The sequence below is a fragment of the Orcinus orca genome, chromosome 20 (genome assembly GCF_937001465.1).
Source record: "Orcinus orca chromosome 20, mOrcOrc1.1, whole genome shotgun sequence".
Classification (NCBI taxonomy): domain Eukaryota; kingdom Metazoa; phylum Chordata; class Mammalia; order Artiodactyla; family Delphinidae; genus Orcinus; species Orcinus orca.
The window spans coordinates 19,222,918-19,247,180 of NC_064578.1; the positions used below are offsets into that span (position 1 = coordinate 19,222,918).

Sequence of the window (24,263 nt, forward strand, 5' to 3'; positions counted from 1 at the left end):
AGCGGACCCGGCCTTTCACAGGACGTAGAGATACTGCTTGATTTATTTCACACTCAACCCTGAGGCATGCTTTGAACCAGTGCCCTCCCTCCTCCCACGCCGGGGCCGCCGAGCAACGTTTGCAGAGGACTGGGGTTGGAGGAGGGTGATCCCCGTATGGCGGGGACAGTGGGTGTCTGCAGATGTTGACAGCAACGAGTGGACTCAGGTTGCTCCGGGCTGGTACTGACGCCATCCCACAGCCCCCAATTCTCGAGAGGGACAAGAGAACAGAGTCCTAAAGGAGCGGACTAGCAGCTGACGCGCCCCGGGGCAAACCCACGCAGCATCTCAGAGGCCACACGTCCGCAGGGAGGGGAAAGAGGGTTTGTCGCCTCACGCCACAAGCGTGGGCCGCCAGGGATGCGGCTCCCGCGTCAGCTTGAGCGTGTAGCTGCGCAGGCGCGGGCAGTGCGTGCGGAAGGCATGCAGCACGGAGGGTCGCACCACGCAGAAGCAGTGCACTTCGCGCAGGCCCACGCAGCGCTCTGCCAGCTCCTCCAGCGCGGCGTCCAGCTCGGCAGAGGCGGCAGCGCGCACCTCGAGCGCGCGCAAGGTTGCGGCGTAGTGGCGCGCTGCGAAGCGCACCGGGCCTACGGTGTCCCCAGAGAGGCTGAGGCGCAGCGCAGCCACGGGCACAGCAGGCTGCAGGACGCGTGTCACGCTCTCGGCAGGCAGAGCCGGCTCCAGCTCCAGCTCTACGGCCAGTCCAGGGTGGCGGCGGCTCAGCTCGGCCCAGGCTTCATTAGGCAGGGGCGACGCGCGTGCGTCTTCGGGACATGCGCACCGCAGGGCCAGGAGCTCAAAAGGTGCGCGGTCTGGCGCCGCCAGTGCCTCGAGCGCGGTGCGCGACAGGCTGGCCAGGTGCAGGCCGAGGGCGCGCAGGCAGGGGCAGGCCTCTAGTAGCTCCAGCACGGAGCCTGGCCCCACGCTGCCCACCAGCGTACTGTTATCCAGGAAAAGGCTGCAGAGCTCCGGGCAGCCGTGTGCCACCTGCAGCACCAGCGCGTCGTCCAGTGTGAAGGGCAAGCGCCTTAGGTCGAGGTGGCGCAGCGCGCGGGCGGCCCTACAGAGGGCGTGCACGGCGTCCAGGACGTCGCGACCCGAGTCGAAGAGCCGCTTTTCTCCGCGGCACTCCAGGCACAGGCCTCGCAGCTCGGGGTTACGGCCAGCCAGTGCGGTCAGCAACTCTATGGCCGCCAGGCGGCTCGGCTCCCTGGACGGCACAAATTCCAGACGTAGATTCTGAACGTGGTCCAGGCAAGCGGACAGGTACTGCGGCTGCATGCCTTCTAGCTCACAGTCGCAACTTGGGGGTAGAGTGGTGGAGAAAAGGCATCAGCCGGCCGAGTCCCCGCGACCTGGAGAGAGGCCTCTAACCCACCCCTCAGCCTGGGTTCCAGCTACCATCCCCACTTCCTGCCCCCTCCCCACATACCTCCCTGTCCCGACCATGCCTGGTCGCTCCAAGGTGATGCTAGAAGGGAACTCCCATCCTATCCATTTAGAAGACTTCAGATGCATCTGCCGCTGGTTGAAACCTTGCCACGGAGAGCCAATGATATTTTAAGAACAGGGCTTTCTCAGCGGTCTTTAAGGAGGGGGGGCGTGGCCTCTGGATTGCCAGGTTCACATTTGCCTCTGCTACTTCTCAGCTGAGTAAGGAAGTGATTAAATCTCTCTGCCTCAATTTTCTATCTGTGCAACGGAGATAATAATACCACCTATCTACCACATAAAGTTTTAGTGAGGATTAAATCAATTAATATGTGTAAGGCACTTAGAACAATGGTTGGTACACAGTTGGTGGCCAATAAATGTTAGAAATTATTACACTTTGGCGGGGGGCCCGTGCATGTGGAATCTTAGTTCCCTGACCAGGGATCGAACTCACGCCCCCTGAATTGGAAATGCCCAGTCAACCACTGGACCGCTGGAAGTCCTGATTACGCTTTTTAATATGGGGAGAGTCACTGTATCTCCCCAAGCCCTGACTCCACCGAGCCAGGGAGAAGGCGGGAGGGGGAGGAGCCTGCTCACCTGATGTTCGTGTTGTGCCACACAGTGCTGCAGGTGGCAGCGGCAGCCCAAGCTCTGCAAACCCTCGCGGCAGCGGCGCGGTCCCGCAGGGGCAGGTGACGGAAAATGAGTGCCAGCACCTCCTCCGGCAGTTGTTCTCCAGGCTCCGCCATGGCCGGGAGCAGGGTGGGGGTTCCGCTGCAGGAAGGCCAAAGTGTTGAGGGAAACACCTGGAGCCTACGTGTAGAAATGCTTGTGGCCCAGGAGCTGCTATGTAATTTGCAGAGCCCAGTGCAAAATGAAAATGTGGGTCTCTTTGTTCAAAACATTATTAAGGGTTTCAAGACAGTGACAGCAGAGCATTTAACCAAGTTATTAAACCAAGCCTGGGGCCCTGTGCAGTGCACAGGTCTCAGACCCATGAAGTCTGCCCTGGATGCCGAGGATCTCTGATTCTCCTTTAAACTACGTTCTCACTTGTTGAGCAAATCCACGTTTTATGCTATATTAGAAAGAACTCAACCACGACCGGTGCACCACGTTGATAAAGCCGAATACCGGATTTGGGATGATGCTATGGGATCTTTCTTCTAGTTACCAAAGTTTTCTCTGAGCAAGTTGGAAGGCGGATGCACAGGCTCTGACTCCAGACAACCACGTCCTCCCCCCAGCTCAGAGGGCCCAGACTAGTCTCACAGGGGTCACTGAACTGCTTGCCTCCCAATTTCGACCCTGAGTACTAGGGGAGGACTAAGCCCAAGCACCGAGGACCATTGAAATGAGGCATTCTCAAAGGGCGCGGGGCATCAGAATCACTTGGACACTTGTTCACACTACAGATTCCACGGCCCCACCTACTAAGTTAGGCTCTCCGAAAAGAGTAGGGCCCAGGAATCTGAATTTCAACAAGCGCCGGTGGATTCTACAGGTCCCAAGTTGAGAAACCCGGACCTAGCCCCCGCCAGTCACTAGAGAGTAACGATAGGGTTAATAGGGCGGGAGCATTAGGGAAAACTTTTAATTGGCAGAGACCACAAGCCAATCAGAAAGCAGGGACGCGGGTGGGGCACAACCGAATCCGCCCAGAGAAGGGAGGCTCTTTCGTCCACCTCGCAGGGGGAGGTGTCCCGAGAGCTTCCAAGAGAAGGCCGGCGGGGCGGAGAAAGTCTTGGGTTTCTGGGACCTGAGGAACCCTGGGTTCAAGTTCCGATCCTGAACCCCAAGCAGCCCAGGCTCCCGTTGGGCGGCTTAGGTTCAGCTGGAATTCGGCAGATCCACCTCAGAGAGAGCGCGGTCTTTGTTGGAAAATGTGCGTCCTCTTTGAAGTTGCCAATTTTAGTTTAAGGTCCTTAAAGGTTTTCGTACCCAACGTTTCACGCCACTGGCCAGTTTTCTATTTTCTAGGCTAACGGTCCCTGCTGGAATTTGCGCCTCGCGTATCCTGGGGCTTCTGATACCCTCCACCAGGCCTGAACTTGGGACCCACCGGCACCCCGTTCAGAGTGTCAGGGAGTATCAGAGATCAGAGATCTTCGAGCTCTACCACACAGAAGGCACCAGAAACGTCTGGTCCTCAAGGGGCACCTCCTTGTTGATCCATCCGTTGCCCGCTGGAGGAAGAGGAGCAGCTCTCACCCTGGGGCCCTCCGGCCTCGTAAGAACCACAAGTCCTCGAAGTCCCTTGCCGCAGGCTGTTCTCCCTGCTGTTTAACCTCAGGCGCCAGTTTCTTACCTGCTCAGCGGACCAGGTGGGTTTTGCCCAGAGACTGGGGACTGGCGGCGGAGGACAGTGGTGGGAAGGAACCGCGGGGAGCCCGAGGGGCGGGACGCCGGGACAGAAGGGGCGGCTCGCACTGGGGCGCCGCCCCTGCGCTCCGCGCACACCCGGAAGCAGCGCGAACCCAGTGGAGCCGGGCGGGCGTGGGAATCCGGGACGAGCCGAGGCGGCCAGGTTAGTGCAGAGGGTGGGTGGGCTTCCCAGTGCCGGCAGGAGCCGAGGTGGATCCTGGCTCGGAAGCATGGGCGCGGCGCGGTTGTCATCCGCGGCTGCTCGGGTCAGGTGGTGGTGGTGGCCTATTGGGCTGTTTCCGTGGGAGGAGGGAGAGAGGGTACGGACCTTGGTCCCCGAAAGTTCCTTGTCCCAGTTAGGGGATTTCAAGGGGCGGCAGGACCCTGTGGGTGAGAGGACGGGGTGGGGCTGTTTCTGAACAGATATTTGAGCAGAAACCCTTTGTCCTCCCCAGCCAGTAGCAAGAGCAGAACTCCAGAACGAGGGAGGCCGGGGAGCTCCCCTCGAGAGCTCGGGAGCGGCCCAGCTGAGTAGGATGCTGGGACTCTCAGCCTGTCAGTCCTTGAGGGGCCACGCCCGCCAGCAGGCCGTCACCGTCCACCCGGCCAGAGGTGGGGCTACCCGGGGACTGTTAGGCCGTGTTAATAGAACGCTGCACCGGCTGGCTCCCGGTCATAGGGGCATATTTTCTTGAGTCGGTACCCAGCTAAGAGTTCCTGGAACCCAGCCCGGCCCCGCCCGCAGAGAGGCGGACTCTGGGTGGGTGGGGCGCGGGGCTTCCCGAGGAGGGGCTTCTTTGGAAGGACACGTAGAAAGGAGTTCCCAAGGGCGCGAAACGAGCCAAGGGCCCCGGCCGCTTCTCAAAGGTTGTCTGTCCTTCTCGACCTTTAGCCTGGCAGGCCTGTTTGACTTCTGTTTGACTTCTCCCATTTGTCCAGTCGTAGTGAGTGTGAGGGAGCTTCCCCCCTCCTCCAGGTTTTCAATGTCCCGCAGGTAGGCCTGCTGGGGAGACTACCACCCTTACTTACCCACCCCTTCGGGCGGGACTGCATCTACGGGGTTTACATAAAGTAGAATATTGCTAAATACAGTGAAAATAAAAATCACACCAAGTCTCCCCCTTCCCCAACAGAGGTAAACAATGGTAACTTCCTGTTAATTTCCAGACTATGGTTTTGGGTAAACACACAAGTATTAATACGTCTTCTACCAAAAGATTATGGGGGGGTGCTCAAAAGGTACATCCCTGTGCTCAGACGCAGGGTAGGGTTATCAAGTATCATTTTTCTTGCCAGGTCTGGGTGATGCTGGAGCGCCCCTTCCCAGGTACTGTCCCAGCTTTGGCTCTCACGTTAGGGTCTGGGGGCAGATCTGAAACACAGAATAAACAGAAATGATTTAGCTCACATAATGGAAAAGTCCAAGATGGGACACAGTGTGGCTAGGAGTGCACTTCTTCATCTCTTGCCTCTGTAGCCTCCTGCGCCAGTTTCATTCTCAGTCAGGCTCTTCCCAAGCAGTGGCAGAGGAGAACTACCCTTCCTTCTCGCTCAGCTTCAAGATAGGAAGGGAAACTTATGCCTCTTTCCTATTGATCCAGCCAAATTTGCAGGTTGATTTTGATTGGTCCAACTTGAATCCTATGCCCAACTCTGAACAAATCATTTCAGGAAGGCGAATGGAATATGCAGATTGGCTAGGCCTGTTTCACTTGCCCAGGCCTGGAGCTAGGGAGTGGAGTTAGCCCTTCCAACAGGCATGTGGATTGAGACAAGGGAAGAGGGAAGGCCCCAGAGGTCAGTCAGGATTGCGGGAGGGAATCTGGGCAGGCGCAAACTACAGGTGTCCTTTGAAGTGAAGCCTGGAGATATAGTAGGAATTCAGGTCAGAAAATCAAAGTGGGGGCTGTGGTCCCACAGGGATCCTGGGAGCTCAAATTTAAGCTGAGGGCATACCATACCAGCACATGGGTCTGGTTGTGCTGTGGGGCATGGGCACCATCCAGGATAAGGATGTCTCCAGTCAGCTTTGAAAAGAGAGACACTCGGGCTTCCCTGGTGGCGCAGTGGTTGGGGGTCCGCCTGCCAATGCAGGGGACGCGGGCTCGTGCCCCGGTTCGGGAGGATCCCGCATGCCGCAGAGCGGCTGGGCCCGTGGGCCATGGCTGCTGGGCCTGCGCGTCCGGAGCCTGTGCTCCGCGAGGGGAGGGGCCACAACAGTGAGAGGCCCGCGTACCGCAAAAAAAAAAAAAAAAAAAAAAAAAAGAGAGACACCCTGGCCTGAGGAGGGAGCAGAACTTGTTCTTTCTGCTGCAACATTGTCCCTCTCCTCTTCCATCCCTGTGACCCTGGGCTCTTTCTCTGAGAAGACAGTGGAGAGACAGTCCTCACTGAAAACCTTGGCTGGGCTGGGCTGGTTTGGGCTGGGCTGTGCAGAGCCAGAAGCACAAGGGGCTGCCTGTGGGATGATGAACTTACCCTCATAAGTATGCCAGCTGGGTGGCGACGGCTGGATGTCAGCTGAGGGGACAGCTCGGCCACGTGGGACTGGACAGTTGTCTCCAGAGCTGGGTTGGGGTGATCTGAATGCGTATCTCTGTCCCCAGGAGGCAAGATGGCGGCTGGGCCAAATGGGCTCGAGGAGTGGGTGGGCAGTGCCTACCTATTTGTGGAGTCCTCGCTGGACAAGGTGGTCTTGTCGGATGCCTACGCTCACCCGCAGCAGAAAATGGCGGTGTACAGGGCTCTGCGGACTGCCCTGGCAGGTGCGTGAGTGGGCGGGCACTTGGAGAGGAAAGGCCGGCCTGGGGCCTTTTGTGGGCGGGGCCAGGGACTGAGACCTCACCTCTTCAACTCTGTGGGCCTGCGCTTAACCACCACTTTAAGGAAAAGATTCGTTAGGGAAGGGAGGAGGAGGACGCCTGGTTGTGTAGGGTCTGTCTTCTCTGTGTATGCATGTGTGCCCTCGGGTGTAGACTTGTGTCTCTTGTGTCTCTGTATGATCTATGTGTGCACTAACGTGCCCCTGCTCCATGCCCCCCACTCCCCGGATCAGCCCGCTCACTGCTGTCTACTAATCGCGCCTCTCTCTTCTTTTCCTCTCTCACTGCAGCACTCCTTGCCCAAGACCCCCTCCCCAGTACCTACCTTTCGGGTCCCCTTTTCCCATCTCAGGGCAGAGGCCACTGGAGGTTGAAGCCAATAGGGGCATCTGGCTCCAGCCTCAGAGCGACGAGAGCCTCTCTCCTTCCAGGGCGGGGGGAGCCACACTAGGAGGCCGAAAACCTGAGACCTCTCGCCCCCTGTTCCGCCAGCCACCTACCCAGAGGGCTTGGCTGCCCAGGGCAAATGCCCCTTTCTACCCTGCAAAGTCTCTTGCATGTCCTTTTTGCCCACCCTCATTTGGGGCTTCAGGATTGGGGATAGAGTAGCACACACTCCATCCTAGGGTGCTCCCTGTGATAGGTCCTGGCCTTTATTCTGGGTTGTTGCTGTTTGCATCCCAATTTGCTTCCCAGCTGGGAGCTCTGGCGTATAGCCGCGCCCCTAGGTCTGGGGATGGGGAGGGCGTCTTACCTGGGGCTTCATCCGTCCTCCGGCCTCTTGGAGAATGGCCCCGCAGGGGGACCACATGCCACCTGACTGCCTGCCTTCGCAGAGAGTGGCGGGAGCCCCGACGTGCTGCAGATGCTCAAGATCCACCGCAGCGATCCGCAGCTGATCGTGCAGTTGCGTTTCAGCGGGCGCCAGGCCTGCGGCCGCTTCCTCCGCACCTACCGCGAGGGGGCACTGCGCGCCGCGCTGCAAGGGTGCTTGGCGGCGGAGCTGACCCTGCACTCCGTGCCGCTGCAACTGGAGCTGCGCGCCGGCGCGGAGCAGCTAGATGCCTTGCTGACCGACGAGGAGCGCTGTTTGAATTGCATCTTCGCCCAGAAGGTGCGGCCGGGCTGGGGCCAGGGTGGGGTGGGGATTCGCGGCTAAGACCCCCACCGACGCCGCACTCCCCTCCCTAGCCCGACCGGCTCCGGGATGAGGAACTAACAGAGTTGGAGGATGCGCTCAGGAATCTGACGTGCGGCTCGGGGGGCCAAGGGGGCGACGTGGAGGGCGCTCCGGCCCCCTCGCAGTCTCTGGCACCCTCTCCGTCGGAGGAGAAGCCACCGCCGCCGCCGCCGCCGCCGTCTGGCCAGACTTTTCTGTTCCATGGTCAGCCCGTAGGTGAGACTCCCGGAGAGAAGCAGAGGCAGCATCCTCGGGAGGATGGAGTTTGGGGAGGGGTGAGGTCTGCGCGGGATAGTCGCGGGGCGGAAATGGAAGGGTGTCCCGAGCTCACTCCGCTTCCCACTTCCCCTGCAGTGAACCGGCCGCTGAGCCTGCAGGACCAACAGACGTTCGCGCGCTCAGTGGGCCTCAAGTGGCGCAAGGTGGGGCGCTCCTTGCAGCGCGGCTGTCGTGCATTGCGGGACCCGGCGCTTGACTCACTGGCCTATGAATACGAGCGTGAAGGGCTGTATGAGCAGGCCTTCCAGCTGCTGCGGCGCTTCGTGCAGGCCGAGGGCCGCCGCGCCACGCTGCAGCGCCTGGTGGAGGCGCTCGAGGAGAACGAACTCACCAGCCTGGCAGAGGACTTGCTGGGCCTCGCAAATCCCCATGGCGGCCTGGCCTAGCCTGGGTACCAGAGAAAGGGGCAGTCGGCCAGTTGCCCAGCCAGGGTTTGGAGCACCTGGGTGACTGTAGGGTCCCTTCTAATGCTACTGCTGACCTCCTGTCCACCCACGGGACTCTGACGCCATACTTACAACCAGATATGGCTGCCCTCTCCAGGAGTCAGACAAGCACCCACAGTGTCTGCTGGGGTGCCACTGGGGGTTCTGTTCTAGATACTAGGATAGAGACAGAGCGTATGGGTGACCTGCTGCAAAAGGTCGACCTCACCTTTTCCCACCGCAGAAGAGGGGCTTTCAGCCAGACCTTACCTCTTCATTCATAGAACAATTCATTACTATTCATTAATTCAATATAATTCATTAAGGACCTGCTGTATCCTAGGCATCATCCTGGGTGCTGCAAATACCGTGGTGAACAAAACACACGAATCCTGCCTGTCCCCAGTTCACACTCAGTCTGAGACTCTGAATATTAAGAAACAGTAATAAAATACTACCAGTTTTTTGATGTGAAAAATACAAGGAGTTGTGGGAGCAACTGAGCAGGGGCCTAACCCAGGTTAGGGGTTAGGCTTCCTGGGAGAGAAATGACTGTGAATGTTGTGGGTGGTGGAATGAGAGAAGGGCAATATTCTGGGCATGGTCAGCCTCAGGTGAGGTCTTGAGGAAGGTGAGAGGAAGGGATTTAGAACAGAAGGTTTAGAGTGGCTGGATCTAGGGGTGGGTGGATTTGCAGAGACCCATTGGTGAGTGGGGGAGGCAGAGAGCATGGGGTCAGGTAAGCCAATTTACAGAGTTTGGATTTTATCTGGAGGCTAGTGGGAGGCCTTTAAAAGGTTTTGGCAGTTAAGGCTGGGAGGCTGGTGAGGATGCAGAGAGAGAGAAAAGACAGTGCCCCAGGCTGGGGCAGTTAGCAGCAGAGATGGAGGGAAGGGATGAACACTGAGTTAGGACAAAGGACAACAGGCCTGGTGACACTGAATGAGGGAGGTGGGAGAGGACTCCAGAGTTTCTGCCTTTGCCAGTTGGAGGGAAGGTGGAGCTGCCTGCTGAGATAGGGGCCCTGGGGGAGGTGAAGTGCTTGCTCTGTTTGGGACAAGTTGGGCATGATGTTCCTGTAGAACATCCAGGGAGAGAGTCCAAGGATAGCTGGATCTATAGTTTTGAGTTCAGGAGAGTGTCGAGGCCCAGGATTCAGAAATGTACAGGTGGGAGTGGGTGGGGTGGCCCAGGGGGAGGTCCTGAAGGTCACCAACCAGAAAAAAGAGCAACCCAAATTGGAAGGAGGAAAACCAGATTTGGAAGCCAGGGGAATACCCACCTGCTGTGATGGAGGCTGCAAATCTGTCAAAGCTGCGGAGTGTCCACTGGAGTCAGGGAAAAGGTTACTAGGTGGGGGCTGTTTCTGGGACATGGTGTGGACAGCCTGAAACCAGAACACAGGAGAGATGGGAGGTGAGGCAGCAGAGACAGCCGGAGTAGAGGACTCCTGAGAAGTCTGTGACCGGGAGAGTGAGGCTCAGGTCGGAGGGTTTATTTTGTAAGGGAGAATATTGGTGGGAAGAAGTCAGAAGGCGCAGTCACAGCCACTGGAAAGAGGATGGCACTGGGTAGCAGTGCTGGTTCTCACAGTCTGCCCTCATAAACTCTTGGGTGGGGCGGGGCGGGGTGGGGTGGGTGTTGTCTACTCCAGGCCCCACTGCATGGCTGGGACCTGGAGGCTCTGAGTTCCAGGAAGAGAGAGGTGGCAGCCAGAGCTGGGCAAGGCCTGGGCCCCAATCTCCAGAGCGCCTCTCTGCCCGCCTGTGTCCACATCAAACCCTTTGCTCACTGGTCTACTTCAGGAGTCCCCCAAGCTAAACCAATCCCTGCCAGCCCTACCTGGCCTGCAGTGGGCCCAGGCTTGGTTATTTCTTCCTGCAGGAGGTGATGATGACCTGGGGCACTAGGGACTAAAGAACTCAGAACTGCCTCTGGAGAGACAGACTGAAGTGCTCACCTGTGAAGTTAAAGCAGACAGGGTTGGCCCCCCTCTCCTGCATCCAAGTGGATGGATAGGGAGAGGGGCAAGGGAGGACAGAGGAAAGAGTCTTGGACTGAATTCCAGAAGATCTGGGACAGTGCTCTTACCTTCTGCCTGTACGATCCTGGGCAAGTCACTTAACTCCCTGAGGGGCAGCGTCCCCATCTGGGCATAATCAATGACAGCTGCTGCCAGGGTTGTGAGAATTGCACACGCAGTTTTGTTGGTCCTTGTGTGCGTGGTGTGTCTGCTGGCGGGCATGGCAGAGCCAGGAGAAAGGAGGCAGCCATGTATCCGGGGCACTTTTTGGACCCTGTCTTGCGGAACCAGGGCTCCTGGAAAGCTGAGGAGAGGCACTTCCAAGGATGGCCTGGGAGGGGTCGATGCCAAGCCCTCCTGCGCTGGGGCTCCTGCCCAGCCCAGGCCCTTTCTGCTCCAGAGAGGCAGGGGTAGGGAAACTAACCAGAAAGGTTAGTGCTTCTTCCCGTCCCCCGGAAAGGCAGAATTGGGAAGTCTGAGCCTGCACGGAGACCAGAACTCACCTCTTTGAGCTTCCCAGAGAGAGCTGACCGTGAGGATCCCTCTCAGAGATTAGTCTCCACTCGGAGACAGCGCTCCGGCAGCACCAGGGCGGAGCTGACTGAGCTCCAGATGTCCGGGCGCACACAGCTGTAGGGTCACGTGGCAGCGGCCCCGGCCCCCCTTCCTGCCAACGTTGCATTTGGCCCAGGCCCCGTCCATGGCCGCCCTTGGGACCCCGCGCTGAGCCCCGGAGGCCCCGGCATCCGGGGCCACGCCGCTCCCAAGGGCCGAACGTGTATCAGGATCCCAAGGACCTCCGTGGTGGGTAGGGATGAGTAGAAGGGATTCAGCCTCAACGCGGGAAGAGGGTGGGGCCGAGGCTCCGCGTCTCCCTGATCTGGGTCTGGGGCACCGTGCTAGGCCGGAGCTGAGAGGGTGGGAGTCGGCTATTAGGAGGAACTTCTTGCCCTTTCAGGGTGCCCATCCCGGTGGGGGGTCAGGGCCCAAAGTAGGAGGACAACGGAGGGGGATGAACAGCCAGCAGCTGGAGACCCCAGGCGTGTGGCCTCCCGCGCCCTACCCCCGGGGAGGGCGGGGCCGGAGCCCCTGCCGGCTGCTGGCTTCCTTGTCTTGAGCCCCTGACTGAGTCTCTCCGCAGGGGCCGCGGGCGCCTGCCAGGCGGACATGAGGCGGAGGCTGCGCCTACGCGGAGAAGCGTCGCTCACGCTGCTCCTCGGCGCCGCCCTCGGCCTCCTGCTCTATGCGCAGCGCGATGGCGCGGCCCCGACGACGAACGCGCCGCGAGCTCAAGGGAGGGCGGCGCCGGGGCCCACCCCGGGGCTCCGTGTATTTCAGGCGCCGGACGCGGGCGCAGCCCCGCCGGCCTACGAAGAGGATACGCCGGAGCCGCCCACGCCCACGGGACCTTTTGACTTTGGCCGCTATCTTCGAGCCAAGGACCAGCGGCGCTTCCCTCTCCTCATTAACCAGCCGCACAAGTGCCGAGGAAATGGCGCACCCCCCGGCGGACCCGACCTGCTCATCGCCGTCAAGTCGGTGGCTGCGGACTTCGAGCGGCGCCAAGCAGTGCGCCAGACGTGGGGGGCTGAGGGTCGCGTGCAGGGGGCGCTAGTGCGCCGGGTGTTTTTGCTGGGCGTGCCCCGGGGCGCGGGCACAGACGGGGCAGACGCGGAGGGGGCGGGCACTCGAACGCACTGGAGCGCCCTGCTGCGTGCTGAGAGCCGTGCGTACGCGGACATCCTGCTCTGGGCCTTCGACGACACTTTCTTCAACCTAACGCTCAAGGAGATCCATTTTCTGGCCTGGGCCTCCGCCTACTGCCCCGACGTGCGCTTCGTCTTTAAGGGCGACGCCGACGTGTTTGTGCACGTGGGAAACCTGCTGGAGTTCCTGGCACCAAGGGACCCGGAGCAGGACCTGCTTGCAGGTGACGTGATAGTGCAGGCGCGGCCAATCCGCGTGCGGGCCAGCAAGTACTACATCCCTGAGGCTGTGTACGGCCTGCCCGCCTACCCGGCCTACGCAGGCGGTGGCGGCTTCGTTCTCTCGGGGGCCACGCTGCGCCGCCTGGCCGGTGCCTGCGCGCAGGTTGAGCTTTTCCCCATTGACGACGTCTTTTTGGGCATGTGTCTACAGCGCCTGCGTCTCACGCCTGAGCCTCACCCTGCTTTCCGCACCTTTGGCATCCCTCGACCTTCAGCCGCTCCGCACCTCCGCACCTTCGACCCCTGCTTTTACCGCGAGCTGGTTGTAGTGCACGGGCTCTCGGCTGCTGACATATGGCTTATGTGGCACTTGCTGCACCGGCCACACGGGCCAGCCTGTGCGCGTCCATGGCCTGTCGCTGCGGGTCCCTTCCAGTGGGGCCACTAGCCACCTGTCACAGCTCTAAGCCCCCCTCATTCAGACCCAGGAGGTAAGTGGGAGGTAGCTTGAAGGGTAGGTTTCCCAGGCGGATTAGTGCTGTGTATGTGGTTCTTCCCCAGAAAGGGGCATCCAGGTGTCTTCCTCCAGAAGGTCCCAGGGAGTGAAGATTGAGGTTGGTTCCTGCTGACACACCCTATTGGGAGGTGATCTGGAACCAATCTAATGGTGGCCCTTTGAGACAGCCAGGGCTGAGGTGGTGGAGAACCAGGCTCTTTGCCAAGCAGGTGAACGTGCTTGGTCCTCCTAGTAGGGATGTGGGTGGGGGTGGGGGTGGCAGAGGCTCATGGAATCTGACCATACTTCTTAGTTTGGAACCCCTAGAGTGAGGCCAACAAATGCAGATCTTTCTCAAGGCTGGACCCCACAGGGATGGGTAGGGGCCTGGCCTCAGTCCTCATGGAACCGGCAGCCATTCTGCCACAACTCAATCTGAAAGTAGGCGTTTTGCTTCCTATTTGCCCCTTCAAACTGCATTCTTAGCCACGTCTAGGTCTTTAGATCTGCTTTCCTGGGGCCAAGCCCTCCTGAGCCCTGGGCTAGCTGGAACATTAGGGATGGAGACACACAGGGACTGAGCGCATTGTCCTACCTAGTCTTCCCCCATATCCAGCTACCCACCTACACCCACACAACTGTGCCATTCTCTCACTGGAGCCTGTGCTACCCCCTTCAGAGGAGCCAAGGAACCTTTTTCTAAGAGGACTCCTCCAGCTGTTAAGTTTCCCCATATTCTTCAACCACCCCCTTTCTCAAAAAAATCAACGCCTCCACGCTCATTTTAGTATAAACATCCCAGCAACAGCACATGGGGAGCTGTCGTGGAGGGCATAGGTCTTTATTGGAGGAGGGGTATGGGCAGGGCATGAGGAAGGTTCCCCCATGCTAGGAAGATGGGAACAGTCCTGGCTGCCCCACAGTAGGATGTGTGAGAGTCTCTGGCCAGGCCACAGTCCACACGGGAAGACACCAGTCACAAAGTCATGGGAACGCCACACAAGCCTGGCTGTAGGCCCAGGCACCACACAGGCGCCCAGGGCAGGTCCCCTGCACATTCATTGTTAAACTATACAGGATGAGGCTGTACATGAGTTAATTACAAAAGAGTCATATTTACAAAAATCTGTACACACATTTGAAAAACTCACAAAATTGTCATCTATGTGTCACAAGTTGCTAGACCAAAATATTAAAAATGGGATAAAATTATACATTTCTCTTCTCAATTCTTTTCAAAAGGATTAATATTTTTAAAGCACATATGCTACTTTCCTTAGCAAGTCCCACGAAGAGACTGAGCAGCCCAGCCCTCCATGAGCCCCAGGGGCCTTGAGCCGCGAATGGGCCCGGCCAGGGGACACTGCCCAGAGCTGAGGCAGGGGGGCCAAGCCCACAGTGCAGAACAGAATGCTGAAACACAAAAAAAGAAGGAAGATGTCTTTGGCTAAAACTTTGGCATTAAAACAAAGAGGCAAACAGGATGGAAACATGCAGCCCTGCCAGCCAGGTTGGGGCAGAGTAGGGGAACAGGTGGCCTTGAAGGCTGGCTCCAAGAGGGGTGGGAACCAGGCCTGGGCACGTACCTTGATGGTAGAAAGTTGTGTTTCAACCAGTTGGGTGTGCCTACTGGGCCTGGCAGGGAGCACGTGCAAGAAAGAAACAGGGAAGGGCAAGTGGGCCACCTTGGCCACAGCCAGCTCATCAAGTAACTAAAGTGGATGTAGTGCAAAAGTTGCAACCAAGTACTACGGACATGCTACCTGCTTGCCTTAAGGGTCATGTGGCAATGTTGGGCCAAAGGCAGGACCCTGTCCTTGTCTGGGTGCCTGTGTCCTCAGCCAGAGAAAGAGCCCCAAGTTTTCCCAATGTGTCAGGGACAGGGGAGACAGAACCCTGTCTCCTTACACGTTAGTCGAGAGCTCCTGGGTCCAGGTATCAAGGCTCAGAGTTTGTGCTTCTCTTTGCAGTCTGTGTCCCCTGTTGGCACCAGCAGGCTGAGATCGCACAGAAGAATATTTGGGCCTCTCACCCCATGGCAAAGCACCCAGCCTGAGCCCCACCTCAAAATATCACAACAGCCCTTCCACACTGGCAAGGTGTCCAAGAAAACCCACAGGGTGGCCTGCTGAACAGGATGCGATACACAGTTCCATGGGGCAGAGGGGCATGGGTGGTGATGTTCCTAGGGGAGTTCCGTGGTTCTCAGGTGGGCACCAGGCCTGGGGGGGCCATAAAGGGTCACTGAGGCAATGTGGTTGTTCTGCATGACCTGTTATGAGAAGAGGACAGCGAATCAAGGGGGAGGAGTTGAAGGGATGTAAGCAGAGCAGGCAATCAGACCCACAAAAACCGGCAGTGGCATCAGTCCTGTGCTGTGACTGAAGAGAAGGGACTTGAGGCAGCTCCTGTGCACAGGGGCTGGAGGTTGTGTGTGCAACCCACCTGCACACGGGGCTGGACTGACCCCTCAACACCCCCCAACTCATGCTAAGGGGGTCATCTCTGCTCCTGTGTCTGCCTGTTTCTCTGGGATATATAAACTTCACCACACCCATTTGTCCAGTCCTTCTGGAACTGCTAGAGGTCTGCTGAAGGTATGGCATCCAGATGGGAAAACAGGGGCAGCCCATTCTTCTCCCAAGCCAGTGGGGCCTCTATAGCCACTCATCCCACAGCACGTTCATTCACATGGCATTTAAAGGCCCCCAACACACCCGGACTGAGCCCCACTTGCTCTGTGGTTACCTTTCCTATTGTACTCACATTTTCAAATATAAATGTGGTATCCCCATTTCCTCTCATCTTGTTGGATTAACCTGCCCAGCAGGGCCCTCAGGCCCTCCCCAATCTCCCTCTCAATCACTTGCCTGTCCTCGCCATGACCACCGGCCACTCAACCCCCAGGGCTTACCTCAAAGATCATCCGCTGAAGACCAAAGCAGAACGTGGAGCCAAATGGGTTGGTGTTGTTTGGGGAGGAGGACCTGAGGCCGGGGAAGCCACAGTTAGAGGGGCAGACAGAGGCCAAGGCCAGGCAGGGCATCCAGTTCCTTTTGGGATGGGGGCTATTAGCCAGTGGTCCCTCATGGCTGTGAGTGTTTCCCACACAGGCCCTTGAGGTCCTAGGCATAGTGATGGGCCTCATTCAAGCACCAAATCCTACATAGTCCAGCTGGCACAGAAAGTTAACATGCAGTTGGACTGGAGTGGTGCAAAGTCAGGAGGGAGAGGGAACGTCAGGCAGGATGCAACCAGGTATTGGGCTGTGAACTAAAGCAGGTTGCAGCTTTGATAGGGAAAAGGGGGCCCAGGACAGCTAGTCAAAACTGCCTCCCTTTCTGAATAACTAGAGGCAAAAAGGTTCCCATACCTGGAGATAGGTGGGAGAGGGGGGAGCTATCCCAAGGGGCAGCCTCTCTGGTGTGAGTAAACATGCAGAACAGCTGGCCTAGTCCTAACATGCAGGGTTGCAGCAGGAAGCATGTTTGTGGCAACATCAGAAGTTTGTCGTTTCTGTCATTAAGCCATACCCACTGCTAGGGCTCCCTGGGCCTTCTGGGCTGTGAGGACCCGGATAGGGTGATCAGAGGCAGCAACCTCCCGCTCACCTGTGCAGGACAACAGGCTTCTCCACAGGGTGGCCCAGGAGGTCCTGGATGTTGTCCCACTGTAAGAGGGATGCGGGTGACAGGGGATTAGCAGGGACCCGACCCTACCCGTGACAAATGGCTGGCCCAAAGGACATGGGAACCCAGACTGCTGGCAGACTCATGCCTACCTCATTTTCAGACTGCATCAGGTGGGAAAATAGGAGCTTACCTTGCTGTAGGTCGTGCATGTTTCTGTCTGACCATCTGTGTTTTCTGAAAAGACAACACAGGGTGGTTGGTATCTGGCCTGGCCCGGATTCAGTTCCACACCTGCTCAGGTAGATGTCTCAGCCCACCTGTGACCCCAGCCCTAGCCACCCTATGCACTGGGATTGAAGTTTGGAAACCAGCAATCCCATGGTCACAGGATAAGACCTTGAGGGCCTCCAGGAGACTACAGACGAAGAACACTGTGGCCCCCAGAACACAGAGCCCAACCCAGAGGAGCTGAGGCTATGGGCAGGAGCAGGTGGGCAAAGACGCCACAAACCCAACCACTGCCACCCTCTCTGCGTGGATCAATCTCTTCTCATCATGAGAGATTGATTCTAAAATCCTTTCCTTACCCTGAGGACACTGACTACTCACCTCTCTTTACGGTTAGTGGGATCTTGAACTCACAGCGGTGATAACTAGAGAAAGAAGGCAGATGGGTAAAGGCTGAACCCCTTGGGAGGCATTGACCACCCCCACATCTCAACTCTGCACCCCAGGAAAAACAGGATCAAGCACACTTGCCCAAAGCCCTGGCTCTGGGCCTGACACAGTGTTCCCTGGGAGAGGCCAGATCTGGGCACTGGAGTCAAACCAAAAAGGGCACAGCTTGGGGGCTCTGAAGACCCTATCACCTCAGATAAGAGGCCAAGCTTTCTGAATCTATTTCCCTATTTGTAAAATGGGCATAAATGGAGAGATATAAGGAAATGGGTACTATACCAGGAACAGAGCCAACACTCAGGAAATGTTTGCTTTCCATGAAATAGCAAACATCCAAAGCCACAAGCTCTCTTTCCTGGAGGGGCAGGTACAGGTATACTCACATATTAAAATTATAATGTCCAGGGTAATTGGTGTGTAGGACAAATTTCTTCACTTTGTGTGTATTCGCATCAAAGAGGATGTCCTGGGATAGAAAACAAGGATGCCCAAGTGGGGAAAGTTACTGAGGCAGGGCAGGGGGCTTTCGAGGGCATGTCCAACTTAGAGACACCCACTCCACAATGGGGATGCCCTTGGGGAACAGCTTTCTCCCAAATAACAATCAAGGGGACAGCTGAGGCTGAGTGCGAAGGGATGACGACATACACCGAACCATCTACAGGCCTCGTCATTCCAAACCTTGTACCAGTAGGCCCAAAAGGCACAAGGGACTACAGCTCCCACTGCTTGGGAACTCAAACACGGTCAGGGATATCTTTCCTGACCAAAAACACCTGATAAAAAATGTAACCGAGTGCTTGCTTCAGCAGCACATATACTAAAGTTGGAACGATACAGAGAAGATTAGCATGGCCCCTGCACAAGGATGACATGCAAATTCGTAAAGTGTTCCATATTTTTTAAAAGATGTTAAAAAGGGCTTCCCTGGTGGCGCAGTGGTTGAGAGTCCGCCTGCCAATGCAGGGGACACGGGTTCATGACCCGGTCCGGGAAGATCCCACATGCTGCGGAGCGGCTGGGACTGTGAGCCATGGCCGCTGAGCCTGTGCGTCTGGAGCCTGTGCTCCGCAACAGGAGAGGCCACAACAGTGAGAGGCCCGCGTACCGCAAAAAAAAAAAAAAAAAAAAGTAACCAAGCACAGATTTTGGCTTACAGGCTAACAAGAAGATTCAGGGGCCACCTGACTCTCAAGGGACTCAAGGCACCTGGCTATTCTGAATGCCATGACCTGCCAGACCCTTCTGGCTTCCACAGGCCCTCTCTGTGGGAGTCAGCAACCCTTGGAACTGAAGTAAAGGCTAGCCTCTAGCCAGGACTCAGACCTGGATTTGACACTGCCTATCAAACACCTCTTCGTACCCCGCCACACCCTTCTCAGGTTCACATCCTGTCAGCTGTTCTGCCTGAGACCCCAGGGTTACCCCTGACTCCAGCCCTCCACCAATAGCCACACCATGTCCCATCAGGGCTGGTCCATTCGCTCCATCTTCCCTGACACCTATCATCACTGGCCCTTGAACTCAAAAAGAGGTTCAGCTTGGGACTTCCCTGGTGGTGCAGTGGTTAAGACTCCACGCTCCCAGTGCAGGGGGCCCAGGTTCGATCCCTGGTCAGGGAACTAGATCTCACATGCATGCTGCAACTAAGGAGCCCACCTGCCACAACTAAGGAGCCGGTGAGCCCCAACTAAGAAGCACACGTGCTGCAACTAAAGGAGCTGGCGAGCTGCAACTAAGGAGTCTGCCTGCTGCAGCTAAGACCCAGTGCAACCAAATAAATAAATAAAATAAACATTAAAAAAAAAAAAAAGAGGTTCAGCTTACAACAGTGCCATTCCCTCCTGCCACCATCCTACCCTCAAGAGTTTATGATCCCATTGCCTCTCCCCTGCTACTCCCGGCTCCTCTTTGGTCTTTTCCACACTGGCAGACCCAGTCCTCCTCCTTTCTCCCTCTCTGGAGTGTACCATTTCTTTGCTGCTTCAGGGTCCCAGGCCCTAGAAAGCTGAAAGGTTAGAAAACCCAATATCCAGGATAGCCCTGCCCTCTGAGCTCTATCCTGCTGGTGCAGTTTTCTTTACACTATCATTTCTCTCACACACACATCTACCAGCTGGACTGTCAGCACTGATGGCCACAGCTCCATTCAGCACCGTACGTCCAGAGCACAGGGCCGCAGCAATGCCTCTGGGGCGATCCCCTAAAAATACACGAGCACACTCCCAGACTTTAAGCCTTTTTTGTCTACCTGTTTTTTGGCTCCAGAAGAGGGTCCTATGCTCTACAAAACAGCAGTTCCCAAAATATCTTAACCTGAATGACTCCTGCAGCCTCTACTTGTGGAGCATGTTTCTCTCAGAAAAGAAATGAAGACATACCAGAGAACCCGGTGTTTCTCAACAATGGTGGTGACAGGAAAGGTCTACTTTGGGGGTACCAATGCCAATGCAAGACGACCCTGGTAAAGCCAGCTAGGGCGAGGTTTCCTGCAGCCAGGCATGGTGAAAGCTGCATGTATGCACACAGGTATGCCCAGGGGCACTGCACACTCCCACAGAAATGGAACGCTTCTCTAAGGAATCACAACTTACCACTCCGAGAGTGAAGTAGTTAAAAAAGTAGTCATTGCACTTCGATGGAACTTGCTTATGAGGAGAAGGAGAATGAATCTTCATCTGTTGGGGAAAAAATAACAATGAATTAAAATCCAACCCCTTAATACATTTAATTCTTGGATTAAATGAGTCTACAAATTGTGTTTCTTGTATAACGTTAATCTGTTGGGGAAGCAAGAGTGTGGGAGTCCCACATGCTCGTGCCAAACAACCCAGCCAGCTTTGGTTGACTATAGACTGCGCCTTGGTCTCCAAGGAAAGGCACAACAATCTGACCAACAGGGGTCAGAAAAGAGCTTTCAATTTACTTTTCCATCAGCTTTAATACAGCAGGTCCTATGGGAAAACAGCAGTTTACATTTACTCAGTATTAAGTTAAAGTTGATTAAAAAAAAGAGAGAGAGAGAGACACCACCTATTCACTTTATAAACACATTTTCCCTACCTTGTCTTCTGACTTGTAGAAGACCTTGTGTGGAGAGCCAAGCATGCTAAGAACATCTTGGCAGGAATCGCCAAAATACACTGAGCGTTCAAATACCCGCATCTTGGCATCTGCTAATAAGCCGGGTCCACAACCTGGAGAGAACAAGGTACAGGTGGTCAGGTTCCCAGTTAGCGCCTGTGACCCTGCAGCCCAGGGTCCCGGGAGCCCTAGAGAGGCCAGTGGCTGCACGCTGCATTATCAGGTTTGGCTGAGGGGAAAGACTGCATGTAAGCTGAAGTACCAGGTCACCAGGACCTGAGATGCTAGAAGAGATCACTATCTACTCAAAATAATGCGAGAGATTCACTCAATCCCACAAAAGTGATACAGAGCTCTAGAAAAGTCATTCACTGACTCAGCAAATACTCAGTCATTGACACCATGGGCTAGGACACTTTGCTAGATGCTGAGGAAACAATGGCGAGCAGAATAGGTGCAGTCTCTGCCCACACTGGAGCTTATGGCATGAAGATTCCAATCAGACCATCACAACTGTGGTACAATAAACAGCAGCACAGGTGCTACGGAAATATATAAATGGGTGCTATTATCGCTTGCCACTTTCCAGGTCCTGACAAGATACAAGGATTTACGTTAAGAAGTACTTCTCGGGGGGCTTCCCTGGTGGCGCAGTGGTTGAGAGTCTGCCTGCCGATGCAGGGGACGCAGGTTTGTGCCCCGGTCCAGGAGGATCCCACATGCCGTGGAGCGGCTGGGCCCATGAGCCGTGGCCGCTGAGCCTGCGCGTCTGGGGCCTGTGCTCTGCAATGGGAGAGGCCACAGCAGTGAGAGGCCCGTGTACGAAAAAAAAAAAAAGTACTTCTTGGGGCTTCTCTTGTGGCGCAGTGGTTAAGAATCTGCCTGCCAATGCAGGGGACATGGGTTCAAGCCCTGATCCGGGAAAATCCCACATGCCACGGAGCAACTAAGGCCGTGCGCCACAACTACTGAGCCTGTGCTCTAGAGCCCACAAGCCACAACTACTAAGCCCATGTGCTGCATCTATTGAAGCCTGTGCTCTAGAGCCTGTGCTCCGCAGCGAGAAGCCACCGCAATGAGAAGCCTGTACACTGCAACTAGAGAAAGCCCGCATGCAGCAATGAAGACCCAACACAACCAAAAATAATAAATAAAAATAAAATATATTAAAAAAAAAAAAGTACTTCTCAGTGGTAACCCCCAACCTGAGACTGGACCTGAAGATCACTCTATAAAAGAGCCAAGAGCAAAGCACACACTAACTTTTAACTCCCTAATTCTACAAACACCAGACCCACTAACACTCAAAAGAGACAAACCAGGCAAGTGGGAGAAAGAAAAAAACCTGATTTGCCAGAAGTTTCTTTGTTGGGAAGAATCTTTCAACCCTGACTTTGCCTAATACATTTCAGAAATGGTTCTACTTAAACACACACATACACAGAAGTGGTTGTGGAATAGCAACAGACACACCAAGAGTAAAATTTCCCCCATTCTGTGGATGAGAAGACAAAGTGTTTTGCTCAAAATTATAAAAGGAAGCCAAGAAACCAAGGACTGCAATTCCTGGTACCATGATAACCACCACCATCACCTTACTCTACACAGGGCTTTATAGCTGACAAAGCTCTTTCTTGTATAACAATCCATTTGTTATATACAGAAGACTTCAGGGATCCAAACTCTGAAACAAAGAGGTACTGAGTTCTCCAACTAACCCAAGAGTCTTAAGTCACAGCACATATAAACTGAGTGGCAAAATAAGAGCTGTTTCAAATCCCACTCCTGACACATACACACACACAGCTGTGTGTACATTAACTAGGTCCTGGGAAAAACCACGGTCTACATTAACCTCTGTCTATAAATCCTGCACTTAGGCAAGCCTGGGTGACCTATGGAACCCACCAAAAGTCCTGTCAAGGTGGACTGTGTGCCCATGTCTCCAAGTACCAGATACTTGTGAATGTCCAGGTAGGGCTACAGGGGAGACACCCTTTACAGGTGAGCCTCCTCTCTTGTCTCACTCTACCTGAAGCCTCCTCAGGTAAATTACTCTTAGTTCTTTTTAGGAGACTATTTTAGTTTCTGATTCCCTGGAATGAGTCATCCTATAAATTATTGTGGGGATCAAGACAACTGGATGGACTTTCCATGTTAAAAGCATCACTGTAGGGGCTTCCCTGGTGGTGCAGTGGTTGAGAGTCTGCCTGCTGATGCAGGGGACACGGGTTCGTGCCCCGGTCCGGGAAGATCCCACATGCCGTGGATCAACTAAGCCTGTGCTCCACAACTACTGAGCCTGCACTCTAGAGCCCACGAGCCACAACTACTGAAGCCCGTGCGCCTAGAGCCCGTGCTCCACAACAAAAGAAGACACTGCAACGAGAGGCCCATGCACCGCAAGAATAGACCCCGATCACCGCAACTAGAGAAAGGCTGTGTCCAGTAATGAAAACCCAACGCAGCCAAAAAATAAATAAATTTATTAAAAAAAAATTATATATATAATTAATTATTAAAAAAAGAGAAAAAAAGAAAAGAAATTTCTAACCTGGAGGCTGTGAACTGTCTAATTGTTCAGGGGAGTGAGTTCACAGTTTATATACCAGACTCTAAACGGTTGAGAACGGATGCCCCAGAGACTGATGCAAGACCCCAGCTTACAAACAAACACTGGCTAGAATGTGAACTCCATTAAGGCACAGCCCCATCATGGAGCTCAAAGTCTCCAGGCCATCTTTATGGAGGCAAACTACACACAGGAGGATCTCGGTACCACTAAGTATAATCCAAAGATCCGAAGGAGTTGAGATTGTCCACACAAGAAAATACAAGATAAGGCGTGAATCCTGGAGAGACCAGCTACTGAAGGCAGCAACTCTTTTTGTTCACAGTCAACAAAACTGAGCAGGGTATGGCTATACCACAATTCAACAAACTCCTCTTGCCAGTCTACTCTGAGAAATTAGCACAAAGGGTGGAAAACGAGACAACATACAACACTGAGCCCATAAGATATATCTCCAGGACGTAGGAACCACTGCAAAGCTACATAAGTACACAGAGGCTGATGTACCTGCCGAGGGAAGAAGTTTTACTGCCATTTATTAAGATTTGCTCAAAATAAGACTGTCTTGTCCCTTCACAAATTTAAATGAAAACTTTTAACCATAAACATCAGCACCATTTGTCTTCTACCAACTATCCTAAGGACGTGGGATTTTAGACTATCACAACAAGGATATAACGGAGAATCCACCACCCCAAAGCCAGTAACTGACCTGCGGCAAGTAGGCGAAGTCGTAAACCTGAGGGTCCAGTTCCATCTCGAAGAACATCTACACTCTCAGCGTACACATTGCCCAAGAAACAGCTCAGGGGCATCGCGGGAGCCCTGGGGGAAGGCACAGTGAGCAGAGGCTTTGCCCTCCCTCCCAGGGAGCCCATGGCCTTACCATGAAGCTTGTGCTCCCCTACACGTACTTGGTATCCTGTAGGCTGTTTCCACTGTAGATGTACATTCGTTTCACGGTTGCTCCGTGGGGTATCTGGAGAGAAGCCAGACCATGGGCAAAATTGGGCTGCAAACACAAGACAAATATTTTAATAAAAGCACACTGTGGGCCATCCGACTCAGGCTCTGGCACTTTCCTGACACTCATGGCCTTCAAGAACTGGCCAGGTCACGTTAAAAGTTCCTTAAAAGTAAGGAATTTAGAATAGGAATATCTCAGTTTCAGATAGAACTCTGCTACTGGTACTGCCTTACCTGGTACAAATTTTCTGTATCTATTTCCTCATCTATAAAAATGGGTATGGTTACCTACAGTGTAGAAAGATGGGACTGTGGTTTCTGAGAAACTTTGA

General features: G+C 55.1%; 4 protein-coding genes, 1 long non-coding RNA gene and 1 other non-coding gene across 9 annotated transcripts in view; 3 read left to right on the forward strand and 3 right to left on the reverse strand.

Annotated features, from left to right (window-relative positions):
- Positions 1–25: 25 nt before the first annotated feature.
- On the reverse strand, positions 26–6,465 carry FBXL8 (F-box and leucine rich repeat protein 8). Of its 2 annotated transcripts, XM_033407733.2 has the most exons (4): positions 6,325–6,465; positions 3,791–5,218; positions 2,080–2,256; positions 26–1,348 (listed from the first exon to the last, which is right to left on the reverse strand). In XM_033407733.2, exons 2-4 carry the CDS (start codon positions 4,096–4,098, stop codon positions 376–378), a joined length of 1,458 nt encoding a protein of 485 aa, XP_033263624.1. In that variant the 5' UTR covers positions 4,099–5,218; positions 6,325–6,465; the 3' UTR covers positions 26–375. The 2 variants fall into 2 exon arrangements, with proteins under 2 accessions (XP_033263624.1, XP_004280922.2); XM_004280874.3 differs by lacking the exon at positions 6,325–6,465 and having other exon boundaries at positions 3,791–5,240.
- Positions 3,950–9,035, forward strand: TRADD (TNFRSF1A associated via death domain). Its single transcript, XM_049703769.1, has 6 exons — positions 3,950–4,009; positions 5,143–5,173; positions 6,453–6,611; positions 7,505–7,782; positions 7,860–8,064; positions 8,203–9,035. Exons 2-6 carry the CDS (start codon positions 5,152–5,154, stop codon positions 8,511–8,513), a joined length of 975 nt encoding a protein of 324 aa, XP_049559726.1. The 5' UTR covers positions 3,950–4,009; positions 5,143–5,151; the 3' UTR covers positions 8,514–9,035.
- On the reverse strand, positions 7,973–10,769 carry LOC125962745 (uncharacterized). 2 transcript variants are annotated; one of them, XR_007474434.1, is made up of 4 exons: positions 10,644–10,769; positions 10,395–10,512; positions 9,835–9,939; positions 7,973–8,097 (listed from the first exon to the last, which is right to left on the reverse strand). It is a non-coding gene; the product is annotated as an uncharacterized LOC125962745 (long non-coding RNA). The 2 variants fall into 2 exon arrangements; XR_007474433.1 differs by lacking the exon at positions 7,973–8,097 and having other exon boundaries at positions 9,488–9,939.
- Positions 9,905–13,720, forward strand: B3GNT9 (UDP-GlcNAc:betaGal beta-1,3-N-acetylglucosaminyltransferase 9). The gene is made up of 2 exons (XM_004280908.3): positions 9,905–11,379; positions 11,717–13,720. The coding sequence occupies exon 2, from the start codon at positions 11,743–11,745 to the stop codon at positions 12,949–12,951; it is 1,209 nt and encodes a 402-aa protein (XP_004280956.1). The 5' UTR covers positions 9,905–11,379; positions 11,717–11,742; the 3' UTR covers positions 12,952–13,720.
- A 61-nt stretch (positions 13,721–13,781) lies between these two features.
- PHAF1 (phagosome assembly factor 1) overlaps positions 13,782–24,263 on the reverse strand; it is a 28,260-nt gene continuing 17,778 nt past the window's right edge. For both annotated transcript variants that reach the window (XM_004280875.3, XM_033407735.2), the window contains 10 exons: positions 23,880–23,977; positions 23,678–23,790; positions 20,373–20,506; positions 19,904–19,987; positions 17,693–17,775; positions 17,241–17,284; positions 16,822–16,865; positions 16,611–16,669; positions 15,914–15,986; positions 13,782–15,271 (listed from right to left, as the gene is read on the reverse strand). In XM_004280875.3, the coding sequence (XP_004280923.1) occupies positions 15,185–15,271; positions 15,914–15,986; positions 16,611–16,669; positions 16,822–16,865; positions 17,241–17,284; positions 17,693–17,775; positions 19,904–19,987; positions 20,373–20,506; positions 23,678–23,790; positions 23,880–23,977 (819 nt within the window). In that variant the 3' untranslated portion in view covers positions 13,782–15,184. The remainder of the gene's footprint in view (positions 15,272–15,913; positions 15,987–16,610; positions 16,670–16,821; positions 16,866–17,240; positions 17,285–17,692; positions 17,776–19,903; positions 19,988–20,372; positions 20,507–23,677; positions 23,791–23,879; positions 23,978–24,263) is intronic.
- LOC117197011 (U6 spliceosomal RNA) lies at positions 18,106–18,212 on the forward strand. Its single transcript, XR_004477478.1, has one exon. It is a non-coding gene; the product is annotated as a U6 spliceosomal RNA (small nuclear RNA).